General features: G+C 44.9%; 2 protein-coding genes across 2 annotated transcripts in view; one reads left to right on the plus strand and one right to left on the minus strand.

Annotated features, from left to right (window-relative positions):
- GPALPP1 (GPALPP motifs containing 1) overlaps positions 1–10295 on the minus strand; it is a 33835-nt gene extending 23540 nt beyond the window's left edge. The window contains exons 1-2 of the mRNA XM_019524686.1: positions 10163–10295; positions 1958–2099 (exon numbers count right to left, since the gene is read on the minus strand). Coding sequence (XP_019380231.1) covers positions 1958–2099; positions 10163–10247 — 227 coding nt within the window. The 5' untranslated portion in view covers positions 10248–10295. The remainder of the gene's footprint in view (positions 1–1957; positions 2100–10162) is intronic.
- Positions 10296–10376: 81 nt separating this feature from the next.
- NUFIP1 (NUFIP1, FMR1 interacting protein 1) overlaps positions 10377–21102 on the plus strand; it is a 45753-nt gene continuing 35027 nt past the window's right edge. Inside the window, exons 1-5 of the mRNA XM_019524685.1 lie at positions 10377–10605; positions 11573–11661; positions 12154–12258; positions 15044–15106; positions 15442–15518. Coding sequence (XP_019380230.1) covers positions 10443–10605; positions 11573–11661; positions 12154–12258; positions 15044–15106; positions 15442–15518 — 497 coding nt within the window. The 5' untranslated portion in view covers positions 10377–10442. The remainder of the gene's footprint in view (positions 10606–11572; positions 11662–12153; positions 12259–15043; positions 15107–15441; positions 15519–21102) is intronic.

The following is a 21102-nucleotide window of genomic DNA, read 5'->3' on the forward strand; positions in this document are numbered from 1 at the left end:
CCCCTGCTGTGAGGGAGGAAGTGGAGCAGGGGCTGGGGCAGGTGCTGCCCAGCTGGGGCAGGGCGGGGTGTGGGGACATAGCTGTGGCTCTTCTGGGGAGCGCAGGTGGGGGCTGGCAGGGTTGTGGTGCTGTGGCTCCCGCTACTGCACACACCCCGGGAGGGCACTGGGGGAGGGGGGTGGGGGATGAGATGACATGTGCCCCTGGATCTGTGCAGGGTGCAGGCAAGGTGGGCTGCAGCTGCTGGCTAAGGTGAGGGCTACACAGGGCTCTTCCTGGCATGTGCATCTGGTGGGGTGTTGGATTGGGGCTGTGCTCCGGGCAAGCTGTGGCGCCGGCGCTGGGTAGCTGAGTGGGGCTATGGTGAAATGTGGGGTGGCTGCAGCCCCCCGTAGCCCTCCTCCCAGAGCTGCCACAACCTGCCCCGAGCACAGCCCGGCCCCGCCTCCTGCTAAGAAGAGCCCTGCACAGCCCTGGCCTCAGCTCACAACTGCAGCCCATCCTGCCCATGCCTCGCACAGATTCGGGGTCACATGCCCCCACCTGCCCTCCTTGGGTGCAGGCAGCAGCAGGAGCCTCCCCCTACCCCACGTGCCCCCAATGAGCTGTGGCTCCATCCCGCGCTCTGCCCCAGCCTGTGCCCCACTCCCTCCCTCACTGCAGGAGCCTTGGTCTGCTCTCCCTCCATGCCCCTCCCCCTTCTCCTTCCAACACAACAGACTTACCAGCTGCATGCAGCGGTATCAGAAATCAGATCGGTATTGGCCAATGTACCTCCTTAAAAATGGGCTATTGGTACTGGACCTCAAAATCTCTATTGCTGCACCTCTTGTAAGTTTCCCCATGTATGCACCGAAAACTTAGTTTTGATTTATTATCTGAATGTTCTTGGATTTTGGCACCATGGTCCTGTTCCAAAAACAAGTGCAGTATACCCCACTGTTACACCCCCCCCCCAATGTTTTCAAATCTGAATGCCTGAAGAAGTGCTTCAATTTTCTAACATGCTAAACACCTCTAGCTATAAGTGATGTCAGTACCAATTGTGGGTGTTCAGTATTTCTGAAGACTGGGTGACTTTTGCCTAAATGCCAAAATAGTGATTGCGAACACAGGGTTACAAGGGACCAGCTGGGTCAGTGTCTAGTTCCCTGCAGTCACAGGTAGCCACGTTGTGTCCAAGAGGATCCAAAGGATTATTCACTTTGGGCCCCTCCTGCACGTGATCCCTGACAAGCACCATCTAGCCCGTGACAAAAATCAGGATTTTAATATAAAGCCCCCAACAAACTATGGGATTTAGGAGCCTAACTTTAGGTATGCAAACGTGAACATTCTGGCATAATTCTTCAGTTTCACATTTACATTCCTAGTCCCCGGGCTTCTTAATAAACATGTATATTAGAAAACAGCTCTCTCAGAATTCCAGCCCATTCAAGTGGGAAACAAATATGAAAGATGTCTCATTGCTAGCAAAGACAGAGTCTACCAAAACCCACAATTTAGTATTTCCATGAATAAACCCTTCATAGCTGCTTTAATAGTAGCCATACAACTTATCTTCCGTGAATATTTTGAATGCTGACATGAACTAAAGTACTCTGGAAGATGAATTCACTGAATACTAATTTTCAGATTTCTAATAATGCACCTAGCATGCATGTCTCCAGTGTATTTCAGCAAATGAAAAATGTACTCTAAATGTTAAGTGGCTTCACAATATAAATTCCAGATCCAAGTGCAATAAACTTATGCACAGCTCAAGCAGACAACCAGAAGTGATGACTGCCAGGAAATTTTATCTTGAGGCTGACTTCTACTTCGCTTGGTTGAATAATTTAGTCCCTTTTCCCAGATTCTGCACCTGTGCTGTTCCACCAGTTCATCCTATTGAGTGGTCCAGTTTCTGCTTAGTCTGACCACATACATTTGTGAATGATAAACAAACAGACTGACTTTGGTGCTGGATCTGTGTCTGGCTCTTCAGAATCTCTATCCGTCTCCTTGAGCAAAGGAAGAAACTCTGGGTCTTCATCACTGTTAGACGTTTCTGAGCTGCAGCTACTTTTGTAGCCTGGAGGCAATGCAGGTCCTGCAACTAAACAGCAAGAATTATTGTGGTTATTTTATTAAACACTTCAGATGATGTGCATTAATCTTGTTATCCTCAAAACACACATGTGGTTGGACTGCACTCTATTCACAAAGTCTTTTTTCTATACTACAAGTAAAAGGAAATGTTTAAACAACAAAGAAATAAAAACACATGGTATATTAGTAATTAAATAGCATTCACCCTGCTGCTACAATGTAGTGACTAACTTCAGCAGAAAAACTGAGAAAAAAAGAAAGGGTAAGTACATTGCTTATCTTCTGGCACTAGAGAGCAAAAACCGTAGCATTTGTCTGACAGCAATGACTGCTATTTTATGCCGTATAAATGTTAAAGCAGTATTTGCAACCAAGATTTGAAAGCACTTGAGACTTTGACCACAGAAGAGTAACATTATATATGTGCAAATCAGGAGTCCTCAAGTTAATGCAATATACCAAGGGACCAAGACCTGGCCTGCACAACCATACTGCCCGACCCACAGTGCTGCCTGCTATATGCCCTGGCTGAGGCTGGGGCATGTGGTATGCAGAATCCATCTGGCACATGCTGAACAAGGCTGGTCTGGGATGCATGTTAAAGCAGGCTTGCATGCTGGATCTGGGGCCACTCTGGACCGGGGCCACAGATGGGCCCCCCATACTGGGATCCAGGGCTGGTCCGGTACGGGCATCATATGCAGACCATGAACTGGACTGGTGCTGTGCGCCATATGTAATATCAGTCTTGGGCATGTGCTGTTAGCGGCACCTACACCAGAGAAGCCCTTCACACTGGATCTGGGGCTGGTCTAGATCAGGATCACAGACCAGCCCCACAGGCCAGATCCAGTGTGCAGGCTGGTCCAATGTGGGTACTACATGCAGCACACACCCCAGACCAGTGCTGTACCTAGTGTGTGCCCCAGACTGGTCCCAAATATGGCGTGCCACGTGTCGAGCTGGCATATACTGCATAAAGCATGCAGGGCAAAAGCTGGCGTGCATGCTACAAACACCACATTGCTAGCAAAGCTATCACATTGTGGCTGGTCCAGGGCACATGCTGTTTGCAGAGTTAGATCAGCCCTATGGGCTGAATCCAACACGAGGCCAGTCTGTGGGCCTGGTCCAGCCTGCAGACCTGCCCTGTGCCCCTCATCTGGCTAGCAGGGCTAGATGGGTTTGACACCCCGGCAACATACTTTCCACTCTGCTTTGGTTAAGGTCCTGATAGGGCAAATGATGCAAGTCCAGGCGTAAATAGTTTTCTGACAAAAGATGGGTTTAAATATATGCTTTAAGTGTTTTGTTAAATGAGGGTCTAAAATAAAAGTTGATATCACAAGACTCCTCCTTTTTTCTAATTAAAAAAAAAATAAATAAATAAAATCAAATCTCACATGTCCATAGTGTCTTTTAAATTTCAAGCTCTGATTCTATGGCTGGCAGGAAGGGGAAGTTGTTTGATTGGAAAGAGGTACAGTGAACTTTTACCACAGCAGCCGAATTAGAAGAAAAGATCAGATGTAATGAAAGAATATAAATGAAGGCTAAAGGGCAATTACATCCACAGTTAAAGAGTGGTGACCTTTTCAACTATGCAAAATAAACCAGCTACATCTAGAAATTCGATTTTTAGTAGACAGGACTTAGATGGGAATGAAGAAGATTAAAGGGAGCATTAGACAACTCATATTATTTTCACATAATTTAACACATAAAACAAGACCATACAATTTGAAAAGCATCTGACGGTCTGCCATTAATTTCAGCTTCCTGCAGAGAAGAGAAAGAAATGACAAACAGATCCACAAATCCCCTTCAGTATCAGGCAATTTATGTTCAGGCTGACAAAAGGAGAGAGAAAACATATGAAAGAAGTTAGTTTGGAACAAGAGAGGAAAGGGGCCAAGGATCAATATGCAATATACAAATTGCTGTCATACGTGCCAAGGCTGTCCAACTGGTGGCCTCCAGGCCACATTTGGCCCTAGCGGGGTTAACCTGTGGCCCCCAGGAAATGCTCCCTGCACTGCTCCAGCTGGAGTTTCCAGGCTCCCCTTCTACTGCCCAGTGGGCAGAGTGGGGAGGTAGTACAGTATGGTTCACATAAGCCTGTGGCCAGGTAGCTGAGGGGAAACTGGGGATACTGGGGGTGCTCATGGTGCAGCACGATGGGGCCCCACTTTACAATGCAGCATGTGGAATGCAGCAGGGAGTGCCTGCTGCACAGTGCTACATCTATAGTGGGGAGGGTGGCCAACCAGGGGTGGTGGTGGTGGACAGGGGCATCCCTAGGCCACTCAGAACCAAACAGCCCTGATACATGCTATCAACCTTTGATCAGCTTAAAAGAATGGATGGACCACTTTTGACACTCACCCCCCTTTTGAAAAAATGTTTAGTGCCTTTTATTATCCAGTCAGACACATTTTTAATTTTATACAACTAAAGGTGTGTATCATGTACCCAAACTGAACACTTGCATGAATATTTGCTGGATCAAAGCATAAATGTGTAAAAGCAGCCTAAAAAGGACTGGAGTGTAAATGTGCATGACTGAACAACAACATTGTAATATTTAAAAACTGGAAGTAGGAAACTGAGCCACACCTGGAAGCTTCCCATCCCTGGCTCAGTTTCCCACTGGCTGGAAGCTTCACCTGCACTTGAGGACTGGCAAGTGGGGTTACAAAATACTGGCAACTTTTCTGTGAAAATGCTTTAATGCTTGGGAGAAGGGGATTTAAAATTTAGTCATGCATGTCCTCTGCATCAACACTGTGCCTGTTGCTGTCCCCATATACACTTAAATTTGGCCACCATGTATGGTTTTGGAGAGTGGTGGTGGAGGTGTGTGTGTGCATGTGTGTGTAGAAGAAATCAGCTCACACATGCTCATAAGACTTTTCTGGGTTTGGCAGCAAAATTCCCCTATGTCTGCCCCTCTCTGAGCATGCTTTAGATGCCTCTTACTGCTTTAAGTATAGGCCATGCCAGCTGTGTAAAACTTGATGGAGCATGCTTCTGTCTAGGGCTCTGGGAACAAGCCAGACCTTCCCAAAAACCAGATCAGGAGGAGGTAAAGGAATCTGAGACAAGGACCATGGTAAGACTGGAGAGGGATAGAGCTGGGACTGGCTGGGGGAGCTAGGAGACTGAGATCCTAACAGAAAGAAGGGAGACTGGAACCAGTTAGGCAGGCACAGACTAGGACCTGATAGGAGAAATGGAGATGGAAAGGTATGGAAGTCAGTAGTGCAGGGGCAGGGCTGACAATGAGCAGGCAATCTGGGGAGATACTGAGACAAGAAGCCAGTGTGGGGCAGACAAATCTGAGAAGGAGATGCAGAGGAGACTGCAATCAACTGGGAAGAGAGACTGGGGCACAGAGTCAGACTGGGTGAAGGGTTAAGAGAGGGAGAACAAGACCACACACACACACACATGCACACACGCACACACACGCACACTTTCTACATATATCCAGGTTCTGTCCTTGCTGATAAACCCATGTGGGTGTCAATAGGACAATGCATGATCAATTTTCTGCTTTTTCAGTTTGCTTAAGAAAAAAAAGGAACTTGTTCATTTAAAAACTGTAGCTATTTATTTTCCTGAGTCAGTTGCTCAGAAGTTAGCAAATGCAAGAATTATATTTCCTGTGAAACCTTATTCCTGACATCTCCTTACCTTTGAATGCTTGACTTCACAACCCCAGTGCTCTTTTGATACTGTGTGTCAAATATAAGCAGGAGTAGAAAAGAAAAAGTATGGCATATTAAACATTTTCTGTCCTATCTTCTTAAAAATGGATTTGTAATGCTACAAACTGTGCATATGAAGTGGCAATTCTATTTCACAGGGACAGTGACATTAAGATTACTATCTTAATTCTCATAATTCATAGGATCAAGTCAACCCTTTTGATGGAATGCAATATTGGGTACAATTCTGTATGGCATTTCCCTCCTAACAAAGATGAATGCTAAAAGAAGTGTCTAGAAATGAAAATGTCCCTGAAGAAAAGCAAGAGACAAGTTCAAGCATGCATAAGACCACACAGCAAGTGAAAGAACACATAAGGGAATACTTGTTTAGATCAGGTTAAAGGACAGAGAAATCCAGCACCAGCTCAGACAGCAGCAGGAATATATAAAGCACCATGCTAAGGGCATCCTTAAGTAGTGTTTATACTACAGCTTTTAGGCCTTATCTGTAACAGAGCTGCCAAATATCACACATCACAAATAGAACTCAGGCCCACGGGTGCTCTGTTGTCCATCTCAACTGGATCATTGTGTCTTACCTATATCTAATTTTGCCCTGGTTTAACTGAAAGTGTGTTTTTAAACTAATTTAAACTGAAAACCTGCATAGAGACACTTGACTTTGCTTAAAAATGTCTTAAATCAAGGCTGGCAACCTTTATGAATTGTAGGCCAGAACAACCGAGCTCTAGTCTGCTGCAAGCTAAGTGGCTTTGGTGAGGCTGGGACCAGGCAGCTGGGAGCTGCCCCTGTACTGCCACTGCTTCTCACAGGCCCCAGGTCAAGGCTTCAGCACAAGATCTGCCACCACTTCTCCCCACTTCCTGGCTGTAGGGAGGGTGCGGCTTCCAACCAGTAAGGAACTGAGCTGGGGGCCAAGCAGCAAGAAGCTGTATCCACACTATTTTCTCATGCTGCATCTTGCTGCCTCCCAGCTGCTGCGTGGGCACACCTGGAAGCTTCCCAGCCCTGGCTCAGTTTCCCACTGGCTGGAAGCTTCACCTACATCTGAGGACTGGCAGGTAGGGAGAAGTGTCAGCAACACAGGTGCATCTTCCAGCTGTCCAGCCCCAGTGCGGGCATATGCAAAACCATCCAGCTTCATGGGTGGGATCCACCAGCTCCTCAGGCCAGATCTGGCTCGCAGGTTGCATGTTGCTGACCCTGTCCTACATCAGCAAAGGGCATTGATTAAATACTGGTCAAAAAAGGAATCATGCTTAATTGATGTAAAGCAGTCTTAAACCTAAAGACGACAGATCATCTCCAAGTTGCATACACAAAGCTGAGCTGGAGGCAGACAGGAGGCACTGCTGGCAGTTGTGTCTTCTGACAGCGTTAAGTTGCTATGGCACCAGCTGAACAGGCAGCTGCTTTTTCAGAAGCAGTCACTCCTCCTGCAGCTCCCTCTGCTGGATTAAATCTAGGAAGCAGCTAGTGTACCTACAGTACATACAGCAGGTAAGGAATCCAATAATGACCCCAAACTCCTCTACCTTCCCCCTTCCAAACTTCCCACGAAACTTCAACAACCTCTCCCACTTGGGCACCACCTCCACCTATTCCACTAACAACCAGCTTCCTCTCCTAACACCTCACTTGACTTAAACCCTAGATACACTTCAGCAACCACATTCTGTGCAGTTCCATGCCCTCTGTTCAACACAGCTTAAGGCAAACAGAATTTTAAAGCTACATTGATATGCTAATTATTTGTCAGAATGACAATTACTTACTTAGTGTGTATGAGTTATATATAACACTTCATAAGACTGAGCAGCAGGGCCTCCTCTGGTAAAACAGTGACCCCGGGATAAAGCTGCCTTTCTGAAGGGTTACTTTACCATAGAGTACGGCTGAATGCTGAGCATCTGCTCCACTTTTACTTGGGGTGAAGTCCAATTACTCTGGTGTAAATGCACTGTGTCCACCCTCTTGGGCAGAAAAGAAACATGACTCAGGATTGATCACATCCCAGATGAGTGTCCTAACCTCTGGGCCGTCTCCTCTCTCTCCAATTCTGATGAGAAATTCTAACCTGGGCTTGAGATGCCTTTCCTGAAAAAGGTATAGTTCAAATGAACACATTTCCATGAACATTTTCAGTTTCAACAAATTAATACTTTCCACTAAAACAGCACTTGGTCTAACAGCAGGGTCCAACTCATTTGGCTCAGCAGCTGGATGAGTTGTATGAGACTGGTCTGCAGGCCTGATGTGGCATGCAAAGCCATATCATCCAGCCTGCAGGGACCCCCCAGAGGTTCAGAAATTTGGCAGTATGAACATGAAACTGTGGCAATTTATGGTGTTGCCACTCATCCTGCTGCCAAATTTCGGGTCCTGTGTGGAGCCCTGTGGGCTGCATGATGCAGCTCCACAACCCAGATACAGGTAGCAGACGATACCTTGCTCACCCTTGGTACCCTGGCTGGACCCTACTGTTAGACCACCTACACTTTTCCAGTGCATTTCAAAAATGCTCTTCTTCTTTAGGGACGAGCTAATTATTTCTAGACAAAGGATTAAACTCTCTACTAAGAACAATTCCAGGCCTCTCCAATAAATGGCACAGGATTTGACAAGATGGCCTTATGCAAGCCAAACATAGCAACAAATACTGACGTACAACAAAGCAACCTATTGCCAGTGCAGCAAGTGAGTTTTAGGTCCGAGGTAGGAGATGTGCATGGATGGATCCAGGATTTTGAAAAGTGGGGTGCAGAATACATGAAAAATCATCACACGTGACACATGTTCTCCAGTTCAAGAGAAACTAGAAGCTTTACTGTTATCCTAAGGGCCTAAGGCCATATTATTAAGTTTAAGATCAGAGCAAACTATTGGAATGTGTACCAATTTGTTAGGTATATATATCAATTAAAAAACAAATAAACTAGACAAATAAAGTATATCATGTCATTAGTCCTGCAGTCACTATAGTTCAATGTACTTATCTTATCAGATTCATAAAACAAAATCTAGCCTTTTTGAATGTCTTGGCAGTGCCTCAAATAGTTCACTGTCAGTCATTTCTAAATCTGAGTTAATATGAGCACACCTGAGTTAAGGTTTTTAGCTAGAGCTCAAAAGAGTCTGTAGGGCTGTGAAATGGAAGAGACGCATTACCAGGAATGGCAAACAGACAGCAAAATGGCAGAAGAAAGAATAGCTTGAATAGTGGAAGATCAAGACCATAAAAGGGAGGAAGAATCCTTAACACCTGTGGAATGGAAAGAGATTAGCAGGAATCAAGAAGAAGATAATGAGCCATGAAGTCACTTGACTATCCCATCACTGCCTGAACAGAAAGGCCACTAACCCTCACAGGCAGTTGGCTTTAAAGTTTTGGTGAAGCAGGAATCAAAGGGGGAGGAGGGGGCAAGTGAACCTTTACACCCACCCTGCATCTTTCCATGGGTGTATGTATACACACCTGGGACCCCTGCTCCATTGATTCGCAGCCAGGTCCCACACCACCCTAGGCTGCCTCAATATGCTTTGCAAGGTGACCTGGGGTGTCTGTGTGGCTGGGTGCATACATGCAAGTCACACAACATAAACAAGAAGACTTCCAACAGGAGCCAGCAGCATCAAGAGCTGGCTACAAGTTTAAATGAAAGGTGGATGGAAACCAGCTGTAGAGCTGTTACACATTTCCAAGCACTAACTTTGTAGCCAGTAGATTCTTTTTAATTTTGGAGGGTCCTTTTTATCGTGGGAGAATTGCTTGGCATGTGTGGACAGTCTAAATTTACAGCATGCTTCACCAATGAATAGCGCAAAGTCATTGGCATAATTCACTGGGGAATCATGCCACAAATGTAGATCGGCCACAGGTGCAGAGTCAGTCACATGCAGGGTGACTAACTTTTCAAAATGGAAAGGCAAGACATGTCTCTGCCTCTCCTCCCCACCACTCCCTTCCGGCAGCAGAGCCCTAGTTCAGGGGCTCCCAACCCTTTTTAGATCACGGATCAGCAAGCTGCAGCCCAGAAGCAACAGTGACCAGGAAACTGCAGTCTGAAAGTGACCAGTATACCACGGAGCGGCAGCCTACTCCTTTTTTATACTCGATTGGAGGCCTTTCCGCAGTATGCCGATCACTTCTGGACTCCCAGTCCGGCAGCCAACCCGCTGTGGCCTGGCACCAGGCTGCGGCCCAGGGGTTAGGAACCTCTGCCCTAGTCACACGTGCCACAAGCAGAACAGAGCCCCGCTCCGAGGACGGGAGCGGCCTGAACGCGGCGGAACCCAGAGGCTGGTGGGCAGAGCCCGGCCGCCTCCCCCTCCTCACCCTGCGTCAAGTCCTCGTCGGGATCCACCTCGGAGCAGCGAGGGAAGCCCGGGGGCAGCGCTGGCCCGATCAGCTCCCGGGCCATAGCAAAGGCGCCTGCGCAACTCAACAAGACTCCGCCGCGCTTCCGGCGCCGTCCGATGACGTTACTAGCTGTCCATTGGCCCGCTCTACGCCACGAGGGGAGGACGTGGTGTTTACAGCGGGCCCGGAAGTGACGCGCAATGTAGTTGCCTCTGAGGTGGCCCATGTGGAGACAGCTGTAGGGGCCGGGCCAGACATGAACCCCTTCGCTTGGTATCTGCCGCCGCCGCCCCCCATGTTCTGCGCGTCGCCTGCCTGGGAGCCCGGCTTCTGGGGGCCGCCCACCGACTTCGGGCCGCCCGGCCCCTGGTACCAGCCGGCGCCCGGCTACGGGGAGCAGCACCAGGGCCCGCCCCCAGGTACGCGGTAGTGCTGAGGCACTTGGAGCCGCTGCCTGTACACCCTCCTGCGAGCTCTGGCTGCCTCAGTTACGGAGGCCGGGGGTGGGACGCCTGTGGCTGATCCCGCCAGGGACAGAGAGCAGGTTGGGAAGGGGATTGGAGCAGTCCTCGGGCTGATTGGTGGCACGGCCTATGCCTGGGGTGTGCTAGTGCTCCTGCTGGTGCTTAAATCTCGAGGTTCCTGGTTGGAGGGTCTTGCTTCTCTGCTCAGATCAGACCGATCCCCATATTTGGCAGCAGGAAGGAATTTTACCCCAGGGTCAGATTGGTATGGGCTGTGGGGGGTTTTGCCCTCCTCTCTAATGTGGGGTGTGGACCTCTCTCTACCCAGGGTCTCTCAAGTTCATATTGGCAACCTTTTACAGAAGTAAGATGTTGGCTGCTGCAGTCCCCCTGCTTTACCTGTGGCAGGTTAGGGTGTGATGTCTTGTTTTACATAAAGGTTGGCAGTAGTTTTCCGAAGAGGTTAGATTATGTATTTGTTTAGGTTAATTTTAGGTGGGGATGATCCTGCCTTAGGCGGGGGTTTGACTTCTGGAGATACCTTCAGGCCCAACTGCTCTGCAGTTCTATGGACAGGTTGGCTCCAATAACTAAGGTTAAAGGTTTTCAACCTGTAGCCCTGGGAGTCTGTACAATATTTGAAAGGGATCTGCAGAAGATGACTACGGTCAATCAAAAGTGTGCAAATACCCATGCTTACAATTCAAAGCAGTCCATACCCCCACTCAAATCTTTTTAAAGGTCTGCAAATAAAAAAAAAAAAAAGGTTGAAAAGCACTAACTTAGGCTGTGCACTCTTCTTTCACTCCCCCTTCCCTCAGATATAATCCTGGTGGAAGTAGGGTGTATTTTCACATTGCATTTTTAATTTATAATTTTTTTTTTATTTTTTTTTGTTTTTTGGTAACTGATGTTGTTGAAGGTGGGAGCTGCCATTTTGCCTCAGAATGGCAAGCTGAGCAAACGCCCCCATATTACAGACGTTCTGGCAGTGGAAACTACAAACAGAAGGTACTTACTATAATTGTTATGTGCAGCATGCTGCTTCAGCTGTAGTTCAAGTACAGAGTACTCTCAATTGAAACGCATGGCGCATATACCATGATGTGTCTGTAAGCCTAAATTCAGTATCCTGGGGTGCTTTTTTATTGTTGAGTTGGGCTGGCCTCCTGCAAGAATCTTTTTCTCATGGTTTATTTGACATCTTCAGTCTACCTAGATACTCAAAGTTTGGGATGGGTTGGCAGCGTTGATGCTTAAAAAAAAAAAACCAAAAAAAAACCCAGAACCTGTTTGACTTAAAAGCTGAGAGAAGTGGAATATGGTAGTTTGATTTAAAATTACTTTTCAGACTAGGCTGCATTTCAAATATCTGGAGTATTGAAATTCCAATTGATATAAAATATTTTCAATACTTTCTTCACAGCATGTTGCTTTATTTAAAATAAGAGCCAATATTTTTAATCAGTTTCTTTAACCCTGTCCCCTTTTCTCTTTTGACAGAACAAAAAGAAGAAAGAACCAGATTTTGCTCATTATTGTGATACGTGTGATCGTGGCTTTAAAAACCAAGAAAAGTATGATGAACACATTGCACAGCACACACAGGTTAGGTTTGTTTATTTTTAGAAAGTCTGTATTAAAGTAATGTTTTTGGCCTTCTGTCAACTTTCTTTCATTTTGGCCTTTGATTTCATAACCTCAGCGTAGTTTGTCATGGTCAGTGTCTAAACGGAAGATCTCTAGAGGGGATCCATGTTCTACAAGGGTGGTATCAGTTGGTAATATTTGCATTAGAATCAGCACTTTGTCTTAGATCCCAGTTAAGGTAAAGGACTATAGTGCTAGTACTCTTAATTAGTATCTTTTTGATTAAGAGGTAAAGGTAAGGTCCCAGTTAAATCTGTAGCCTTTGCCTGTAGTTACATGGGATTGACTGTTGGTGACCCTGACGCTGAAAGCATATCTGAGTTTGAAAACTGCCGGAAATGTTAGGGGATTTCCTACTCCAGATCTGAGCTAAATGCAGTTTTTCCATCCCATTGTTCCGTCCAGTGTCCCACGGTTCTTCCATTGAAAACAGTTCCACAATAGGAGTAATTCTTAGGTGGCATTTGCTCTACTTCTATCACTTCAAGCAAGAAATTGTAGTGAACTTCTTCCTTGCTGGTTGCTGAGAGTTGTAATCTGAATTTTAACAGGTATTTAGTTTCTCTTAATAAAGACCAGGGGCAATGTAGACTTTGTACCTAATAGTTCAAAAGATCGTGTAGCTTAATAGTGTGTAGCTGGTGGCTTTGTATGCTTTAAACAGTTCTGGGTTAAGTTTAACTTTGGGGAAATTGATTTCTTCTCTGTCCTTTTGTTATATAACACTTGTGAAATAATAGTAATAGTACCTTTTGCTTACAGAGTGCTATGGATCAGTTCACTAGCACTGTCAGTCCTCAAATGGAAATAATTTTGTCTTGAAAAACACTGTGGGGAAGTGTAATGGAGAGCCAGAAGACTCTTGTTACTTGAGGAGAAAACAGTACCAGCCAGAGCTGGCTGCAAAGAAAATAAGCAGCCAGGGGAAGAGGCAGAGGCTAGGAGTGCCTATCACAGCTGCTTACTCTGTGATAATCTGGCAGGGAAGAATCCTGCTTGGGAAGTATGGGCCCTGCTGCTGCAGCAGCAAGGCCAGGAACAGTGAGCTGCATTGGAGCCTTGTCAGCAAGCTTACTAGGGAAGCACATGTGGCAGCTCAGGGAGCCACATAACCAAATGGAGCATGGCTTCCAGCCATATAAACCTAGGGCTTGAATCAGAGCAGGCAGTCTGGCCCTGGAGGCTGCAGTGGAAGGAACTCCAGAGCAGGAGGAGCCAGGAGAACCCCTGCCTGGCACAAGTGCTACCTTGGGAAAAGGTTGATTGGATAGACAACATATGCAAGGCATGGGCATAGTATAAGGGGTGGTTGGAGCCACATAATTAGGCCTTAAGGCTTACAAGTGCCCTGGGGCTTGGGTGGACTGAGAGTGCCTGCTCAGCAAGGGCAGGAATGAGACCAGTGGAGTCCAGGAGGAGCTTGCTGGCTGTTAGAGGTACTGGGGCTTACTCTAGGACCTATTAGGCAGCCTCCCTTCCAATGAAACAGTTACACCAAAGGTGTGGTGCGTGAGTGAGAAGGGGAGAGCACCTTGGAGCTGGAGCAGGGTATGGGTTGCATGACCACCAAGGGATGCTCCAGTCACCCCTGGAGCATGAACCTGGTTATAACAGCGGGGAGGAATCCACTATTTTGATGGAAAAAAACTAAAACCACAATAAAACAGAAAGATGCTCCTGGTAATGGGTCCCCCAACAGAAGTTGAGGCCTGCTACCAAAAGCATCTTCGTCTGTGTCTGGAACAGTTGAACTGTTTTCAGAGAGAGGACTTTCCATTTTTTTGCTGACTAGGGCAAAGATGGTTTGAAAATAAAATGGTAAATATAGTGCATAGCTTTCAGTCAGTTTAGGAATGACTTTTTTTGAAGCTGTAGCAATTGGAAATTTATACAGTTCTCTCTCTTAGTGCTCCTGGCCAGGGCTGTCCTACTTTCAGGGAGTCGGGAATTTGAATGCTGCACCAGCTCCCCTGCATTGTGCTCTGTGGTCCCTTGCTACATGGCAGGTGCCCCTTTGTTGTCCTAAACTTGTGCTGTGCAGGGTTGCCAGGTGTTTCTGATCTCTTCTGCCACTGGCTTCTTTGGCCTTGCATGCTGTGCTGCCTCTAAGGGCAGAGGCAGGAAGCAAGAGGGAAGGGGGAACCCAGAGACCCCAGCAACAGGAGAAGGAGAGTGGTGTGGGTGCAGTGTCCAGACTGTGAGCCCAAGGGCTGCAGGTCAACCCCTTGGGGTCCCCATGCAGCCTGCAAATTGGACAGTCCTACTTTATGCAAAGTAGGCTACATAATGGCTGAGATATATTAATGGTTAGTTCTATTAGTATGGAACAGTGGTGAAATTTGTAGTTGACTTATGAGTCCTTTTTCATACAGTGCATAACTAAAGTGTGGAACTCATTGCCACAACATTTTGTGGCAAGCTGACAGTTTAACCAGATTAAAAATGGATTTTATGAATTTTAGAAGTGAATAGTAGCTATTGAACATGGGAGTTAATGGTTTAGCCTCTGAATTGGAACTTCCTAGTCCTTAAATGCCGGAAGATGCAAGTAGGAAGGGAACAATGGAAAAAACCCTGTTCATTCTCCCTTTAACCATTTGCTGTCTGCCACTGTATGACACAAAACACTGGGAAAGATGAAGCTATATCTGACGCGGTAAAAAGCAGTTCTTATGCTCTTGTGAGTTGCCTATATAATTCAATGCAAACTCAAATATTAAATACACTTTTTCTTACTTTACAGTGCCCAGAAGAGGGTTGCAGTTTTCGTGCACACGAGAAGTTAGTTCAGATGCATTGGAAGAACGTATGTATCTGAGACCGCTTCAGAACTTTAATTCCTGTTGAAGTCCACGGTGAAGAATCTGCTATTCCTTTCTCTCAGTCTTCTTAAGCTTTTTTTTATATGCCTCTGGAAAGACAGAATCCTTAAAATTTGACCCTCAGTTCCATGTTAAACATGAAAATCATGTAAATAAAAATGAGAATTGCCCTGTATTGTCCTAGAAAATAAGTGGTGAAAATAAGCTGCATTCAAGCTCAGGGATATCTTGGTTGAAAAATGCAGAGTTTTTTCTTTTGTATAATCAAATGTTCTCTTTGCATATTTTTTAAATACTTCTGAAACCATTAACTCCCTAGATGCATGCTCCTGGTGTTAAAAGAATTAAATTGGATACTCCAGAGGAGATCGCTAAGTGGAGAGAGGAAAGAAAAAAGTGAGTAGCATTTCAGAAACTAATTGCATTGCAAAAGATGGCATTCTTCCATCATCACTACTCCCTTGAAATCTTTATAGTTTTCTCTTTGTGTTCTTAGATTTTAGGTGAATTAGTTTTGCAGCACTTATTGAAAATCACTCAAAATGTTAAATTAGAAGCTGGAAAAAGTAGCAGTCAGTCAAATTCCTGAATCAGGAGCGTGCATTGTACAAAGAACTGAGAAGAAATTTGACATAAATTACTGCTAAAATTTGATGAGATGATTGGCTTGTTTTGAAATTTTAAAATTTCAGTTTAGAAAGGATAGAATAGGTAAAAATGATGTACCTGCTTGTTCTACTATTGGGCACTGTTGCTTGCTTTATTGGTAGCTTGAAACCCAAGGATCTTCAGTACATGTTGCTTAATATATAACCAAAGCCCAGTAGAGAGGAACCAGTGATCTATTGCAGACACCAGATAGAAAAACGCCATAAGGTACTCTCTGAGTACTTGTTTGTAGTGTCACAAAAAAAACCCCAAACTGAAAACCTGTTGTGTTATGGGATCAGAAAAGGCTTCAGTTTTATAGATGTATACCCGAGGCCCCATGCAGCTGACAGTAAAATGTTAGTGTCTAAAAATAATTGTCTAAAGATTGTTTTGTCATTTACCAGTGAGTAGTAGCTCTGTTCTGGACCTCAGTACCATGGCAGAAGTTGAACTTGTTCTGGTACTGGGAGTTAATGGTTGCCTTAAGGAGCAGTGATCTTGTCCTGATTGCTTTCAATATAGTCAGAGAGGATACTTTCAACTGATAATATATGTACTTAAAATTGATTCCTTTGAAACATTTTGTGTTCTCATTTTAAAAAGTAGAAGCAAAATGGACTGGAATGAAAAACTTTCACTGAAATATGGGAATAAAATTTAGGAGACTTGGGTAATTTAGATCAAACTCACTAGTGAGAGTTTATTATCTGGTTTATCAAAAGAACATCAAGGAGTGATTTGATTACTTACTCCTTCCTGAGCAAAAATTACTAGAAACTAATAGGCTTCCCTTTAGTGGAGAAGGGCTATCACCATTGGGCCTATGGTTTTTTTTTTTGCCAAAGGCAGATAAATTCAATCTAGAAATTGGGCACAATTTCCCATTGGAGCACATAGCTAAATATAACAAAAAGCTGCCAATGAAAGTGGTGAGTTCTCCCTCTAGATATTTTCAAATTAAGACTGGCTGCCTTTTTGGTATTTATGCTTTAGTCCAACAGAGTTACTAGCTCTTATACAGGGATAACTGAGTGAAATGTAAGGATATGTTATAAACAGGGAAGTCTGTCTTCTTGTAATTTCACCTTGCCTTAAACTCTCTTCCATCTCAAGTTGAAAAGTTTTTGCATTGGATACTATAAAGCTACAAGAATCTGAAAATGAGGGACCTCCTTATTATGATGATGGTCAAGCATTGAAATAAGCTACCGAGAGAAGTTATGGAATCTCCATCCCTAGAAATTTTCAAGAGGCAGTTGGACAGACACTTGGCTGGGGTGGTTTAATCGGGGATGATGCTGCAGTGAGCAGGAGCGTGGACTAGATAACTTGTGAGGTCCCTTCCAGTCCTATCATCTTGTGATCTTAAAATGGTATGTTAACAGCAGCTATAGGACATCTTCTGTGCAGGCTTCCAGAATTTCACAGCTTATTCCAGTAGACTGGATAATGGGATGTAACATCTTTGCTAATCCTTGTTGTAGATGTCATACCATGAGCTTGCATGTCTGCATTCTCTTACTCTGAATGTGTGCTGTTAAACACCTCTGTGCTATGAAGAAAAAAAAAGTTTCCCTTTCCCTATTTGGAATCGTCTAAAACGCTTGAGAGAAAAGTAAAAACACTGCTGATGTATAAGCCTTTTCTGTGATTAATATGCTCTCAGGGAAGCTGTAAAATGAAGTGCAATGCAAAACTGCATAAAACGATGCTGCTAATTGGGGTATGATGTTACTAACCCATTTAGCTGTTCAAAGGTACAAGCTGCATACAAATGAGGACCAAGTCTCAAGGAGAAAGAAACCTAAACGATCTTTTACACTGATCAATCAAATGTAACCTGTTTAGCTGTTCAAAGCTAAAACAGGTTATGTTTGATTGATCAGTGTAAAAGATCGTTTAGGTTTCTTCTCCTTGAGACTTGGCCCTCATTTGTATATACAACTATTTTTAAAAAATGTAGAATGAGAGTGAGTGATTTATTGGTGATGCTGTAAAGCACTGTGTGAGAACTGGGTCTCCTACCTTGTCCACTCTCTCAAAAATTCAGAAATAAACTAACAGTACTTTCTGCAGCCATGTTGCTATGGGCTGAGATCTTACCAGAGTGCAGGCCTGCTCGTTACTTGAGTGGGAGTTTTCCAGGCTAGTCCACAGAACCCAGCCCGTGGTTGTAGTCTTGTGCAAAATTTCTGAAGAAGATCCTGTACACAGAGCTCCTAACTCCTTATTCTTGAAAACATGTTGTAGTCATATTGAGGGTCCTCTTTTTTCCCAGATTTTTGTTGTTGTTAAAACTCTTCATAGTAGAGGCAAAGCAGTTTTGAAAAAACTGTTAGTTTGGAATTGGAAATGGGTACCAGAGGACTGGAAAAGGGTCAGCATAGCTCCCCTCTTTTGTAAAAAGGAGGACCTTGGGAATTATACACAAGTTAGCCTCACTTCAGTACCTGGGAAGTTACTGGAACATATTATATTGAAGTCCATTTACAAGCATCTGGTGGAGGAAAGGCTGATCATGAGTGGTCAGCATGGATTTATGAAGAACAGATCATGCTAAACAAGTTTGATCTTTGATGCAATTATTGCCCTTGCCTGTTTCCTATGACTTTGTAAATATTATTGCCAAGGGCTCAGAAATCTCACTTGCCAGTTCTTTCAGTATCCTGGGGTGAAGTTCATCAGTTCCCACTGACTTGAATTTATTCAGACCCATCAAAAGTTCTCTTACTGTTTTCTTCTGTTATCTCAGTCCTTGGCTTGTCCAAATTTTATCCAAATAATCCTTATGAGCTGTTTGGCTGCAGCTTAATTTGTGTGTGTGTGTGAAGTGCGAGGTAAAGTACATGTAGAGCAGTTCTGTCATATTGCGAGTGTCTACAGAGACACAGCCACCTTGACTCTGACACACTAGCCCTGCTTTAATGGAGTCCTAAAGACAATACTGGCATGTGTTTGCTTGAGAGAGTGTGGAAGTTATCCCCTCTTGCTTCCTGCTGCTTCACTGAACCTGCTTTCATAGAAGGGTGCAGGTTCAGGGAAGCGGCAAGAAACAAATTGAGTCACTTCTGAGCAATAACTTTTTCTTGAATAATTTTTTGGACACTGATATTCCATTAAAACATTTGCCCCCCTTGTGGTGAAATTCTGATAGTGTCATGGTAAACAGCAGATTCCAGCTGTGGGGTAAACTTTTTTTCCCGGTGATGCTTGTAACAGTTTCTAGTGCATATACAGGTATCCAGGTATTGTAGCTGTATTGGTCTAGAGAAGTTGGGGCTTGTGGACAGAGGTGATATCTTTTTATTAGACCAACAAGATTTTTGCAATTTTTTTTAATTTTTAAATTTCTTTACTTTTTAAAGAATTTTTTTTTCTTTTTGCAAAAATCTTGTTGGTCTAATAAAAGATATCACCTCTGTCCATGAACCCTGATTGCTTTGTGCATATACAGGCAGGACAAAGGAAAAGTTTCTGTTTATACCCACAGCCTTGGCCTGCCAACTGTCCAGTTCAATTTTTATAATTTGCCATAATCTTAAATGTGTTTTTTGTTGTTCTTTTTTAAATAAAGACCAGGGGTAAGCAACCTACAGCTCGCAAAGATCCAGTTCAGCACAAGGGAATTGATGGCTTTAGAGCCTCCTGCTCTGTCACATCTGTATTGCCCTCATTGCAGAGGAACTGAGTATCTGTTGTGAGGGTGAGGGCAGACAGCTGGTTGCTCAGTGTGATGGTGGCAGTGGGGACAGCTTTATGACCCACAGCTGGGTTGCCAGCCCAGGCTAGCAAAAGGTTGCCAATCCCTGATACAGTGCATGCTCTAGTAGCAACAGTCTATTTTCCTGATGCAGTTGTTAACCAGAAAAAGATTATCTAGACTATTGTCTTGTGGCAGCTGGTGTGAAACCCAAAGTTTCCTTTTCTCTCTCAAATTCAGAAGTTGTTTCTTGACTTGTTTAAACTTGTCTAGAATTTGATGTTGATGGGTTACAAAACAAAACAAAACACTTTTACAGAGCCCTTAATCCCAGCCTTATAATCAGTGTTGAATTTAGCAAACAAGACATAGCTTCAGTCCATAGCTAGCTTTATATACTGCTAGACTAGTTCCCATTAAAAATCCAACATAGTTGAAAATTACTGTTTAGCTTTTCATGTGCCCTGATACTGTATGTGTGTGTTTTGATGGGGGTTATAGTGATCAGTCTTCTTGTTTGGGATATTTGTGTAAGAATTCCCAACTTTTGCTGATAACCATACAGTTTGCTTATATGATGAACTTCATGTTTTGCTTGTAGCTATATCTGACCTTCCCAAAAATAATATTATAGAAGATCAAGCAGCAAAGCACTGACCAGCACCTCTTGTAAGAAATAAGTTTCATAGTTTCATAGTTTGTAGGGTTGGAAGGGACCTGAGCAGATCATCAAGTCCAACCCCCTGCCATGGCAGGAAAGAGTACTGGGGTCAAACAACCCCAGCAAGGTGTTTGTCTAGCCTCCTCTTAAAGACCCCCAGGGTAGGAGCCAGCACCACTTCTCTTGGAAGTTGGTTCCAGATCCTAGCCGCCCTGACCGTGAAGTAGCGCCTCCTGATATCTAGCCTAAATCTACCCTCTGCCAGCTTGTGACTGTTGTTCCTGGTCACTCCTGGTAGTGCTTGGGGGAACAGGGACTCCCCCAATGCCTGCTGGTCCCCTCTGACTAGTTTGTAACAGACCACTAGATCCCCCCTCAGCCTTCTCTTGTGGAGGCTGAACAGGTTCAGGTCCCTTAGCCTTTCCTCGTAGGGCCTGCCCTTCTGCCCCCTGATCATGTGAGTGGCCCTCCTCTGGATCCTCTCCATGTTGTCCGCATCCCTCCTGAAGTGCGGCACCCAGAACTGGATGCAGTACTTCAACTGCAGCCTGACCAGTGTCACGTAGAGGGGGAGGCCCTTTTCCAGTCCTCTGGCACCATACCAGAGCACCACGAGTGCTCATAAAGCTGTGCCAGGGGTTCCGCAATGACCTCTGCTAATTCCCTCAGCACTCTGGGGTGGAGATCATCAGGACTATCTGATTTAAATGTGTCCAGTCCCTCCAGAAGTTCCCTGACTAGGTCCTCACTGACCCTAGGTCTGGGTGCGCCTCCCCTGGGCCCTATGGAGGTCCCGGTGAGGGTGTGACCTGGTCCCTGCTCAGGGAAATGGAGGCAAAGAAATTGTTAAATAGGTTAGGTTTGTCGTCTGGTGTGACGACCAGATTTTCTGGCATGTCTTACAGAGGCCCCATGTTACCTGGTACCTTCTTTTTGCCCCCTATGTATTTAAGAAAGGAGTTCTTGTT

This window comes from Gavialis gangeticus, unplaced genomic scaffold (genome assembly GCF_001723915.1).
Source record: "Gavialis gangeticus isolate Ggan-Ray unplaced genomic scaffold, GavGan_comp1, whole genome shotgun sequence".
Lineage (NCBI taxonomy): Eukaryota > Metazoa > Chordata > Crocodylia > Gavialidae > Gavialis > Gavialis gangeticus.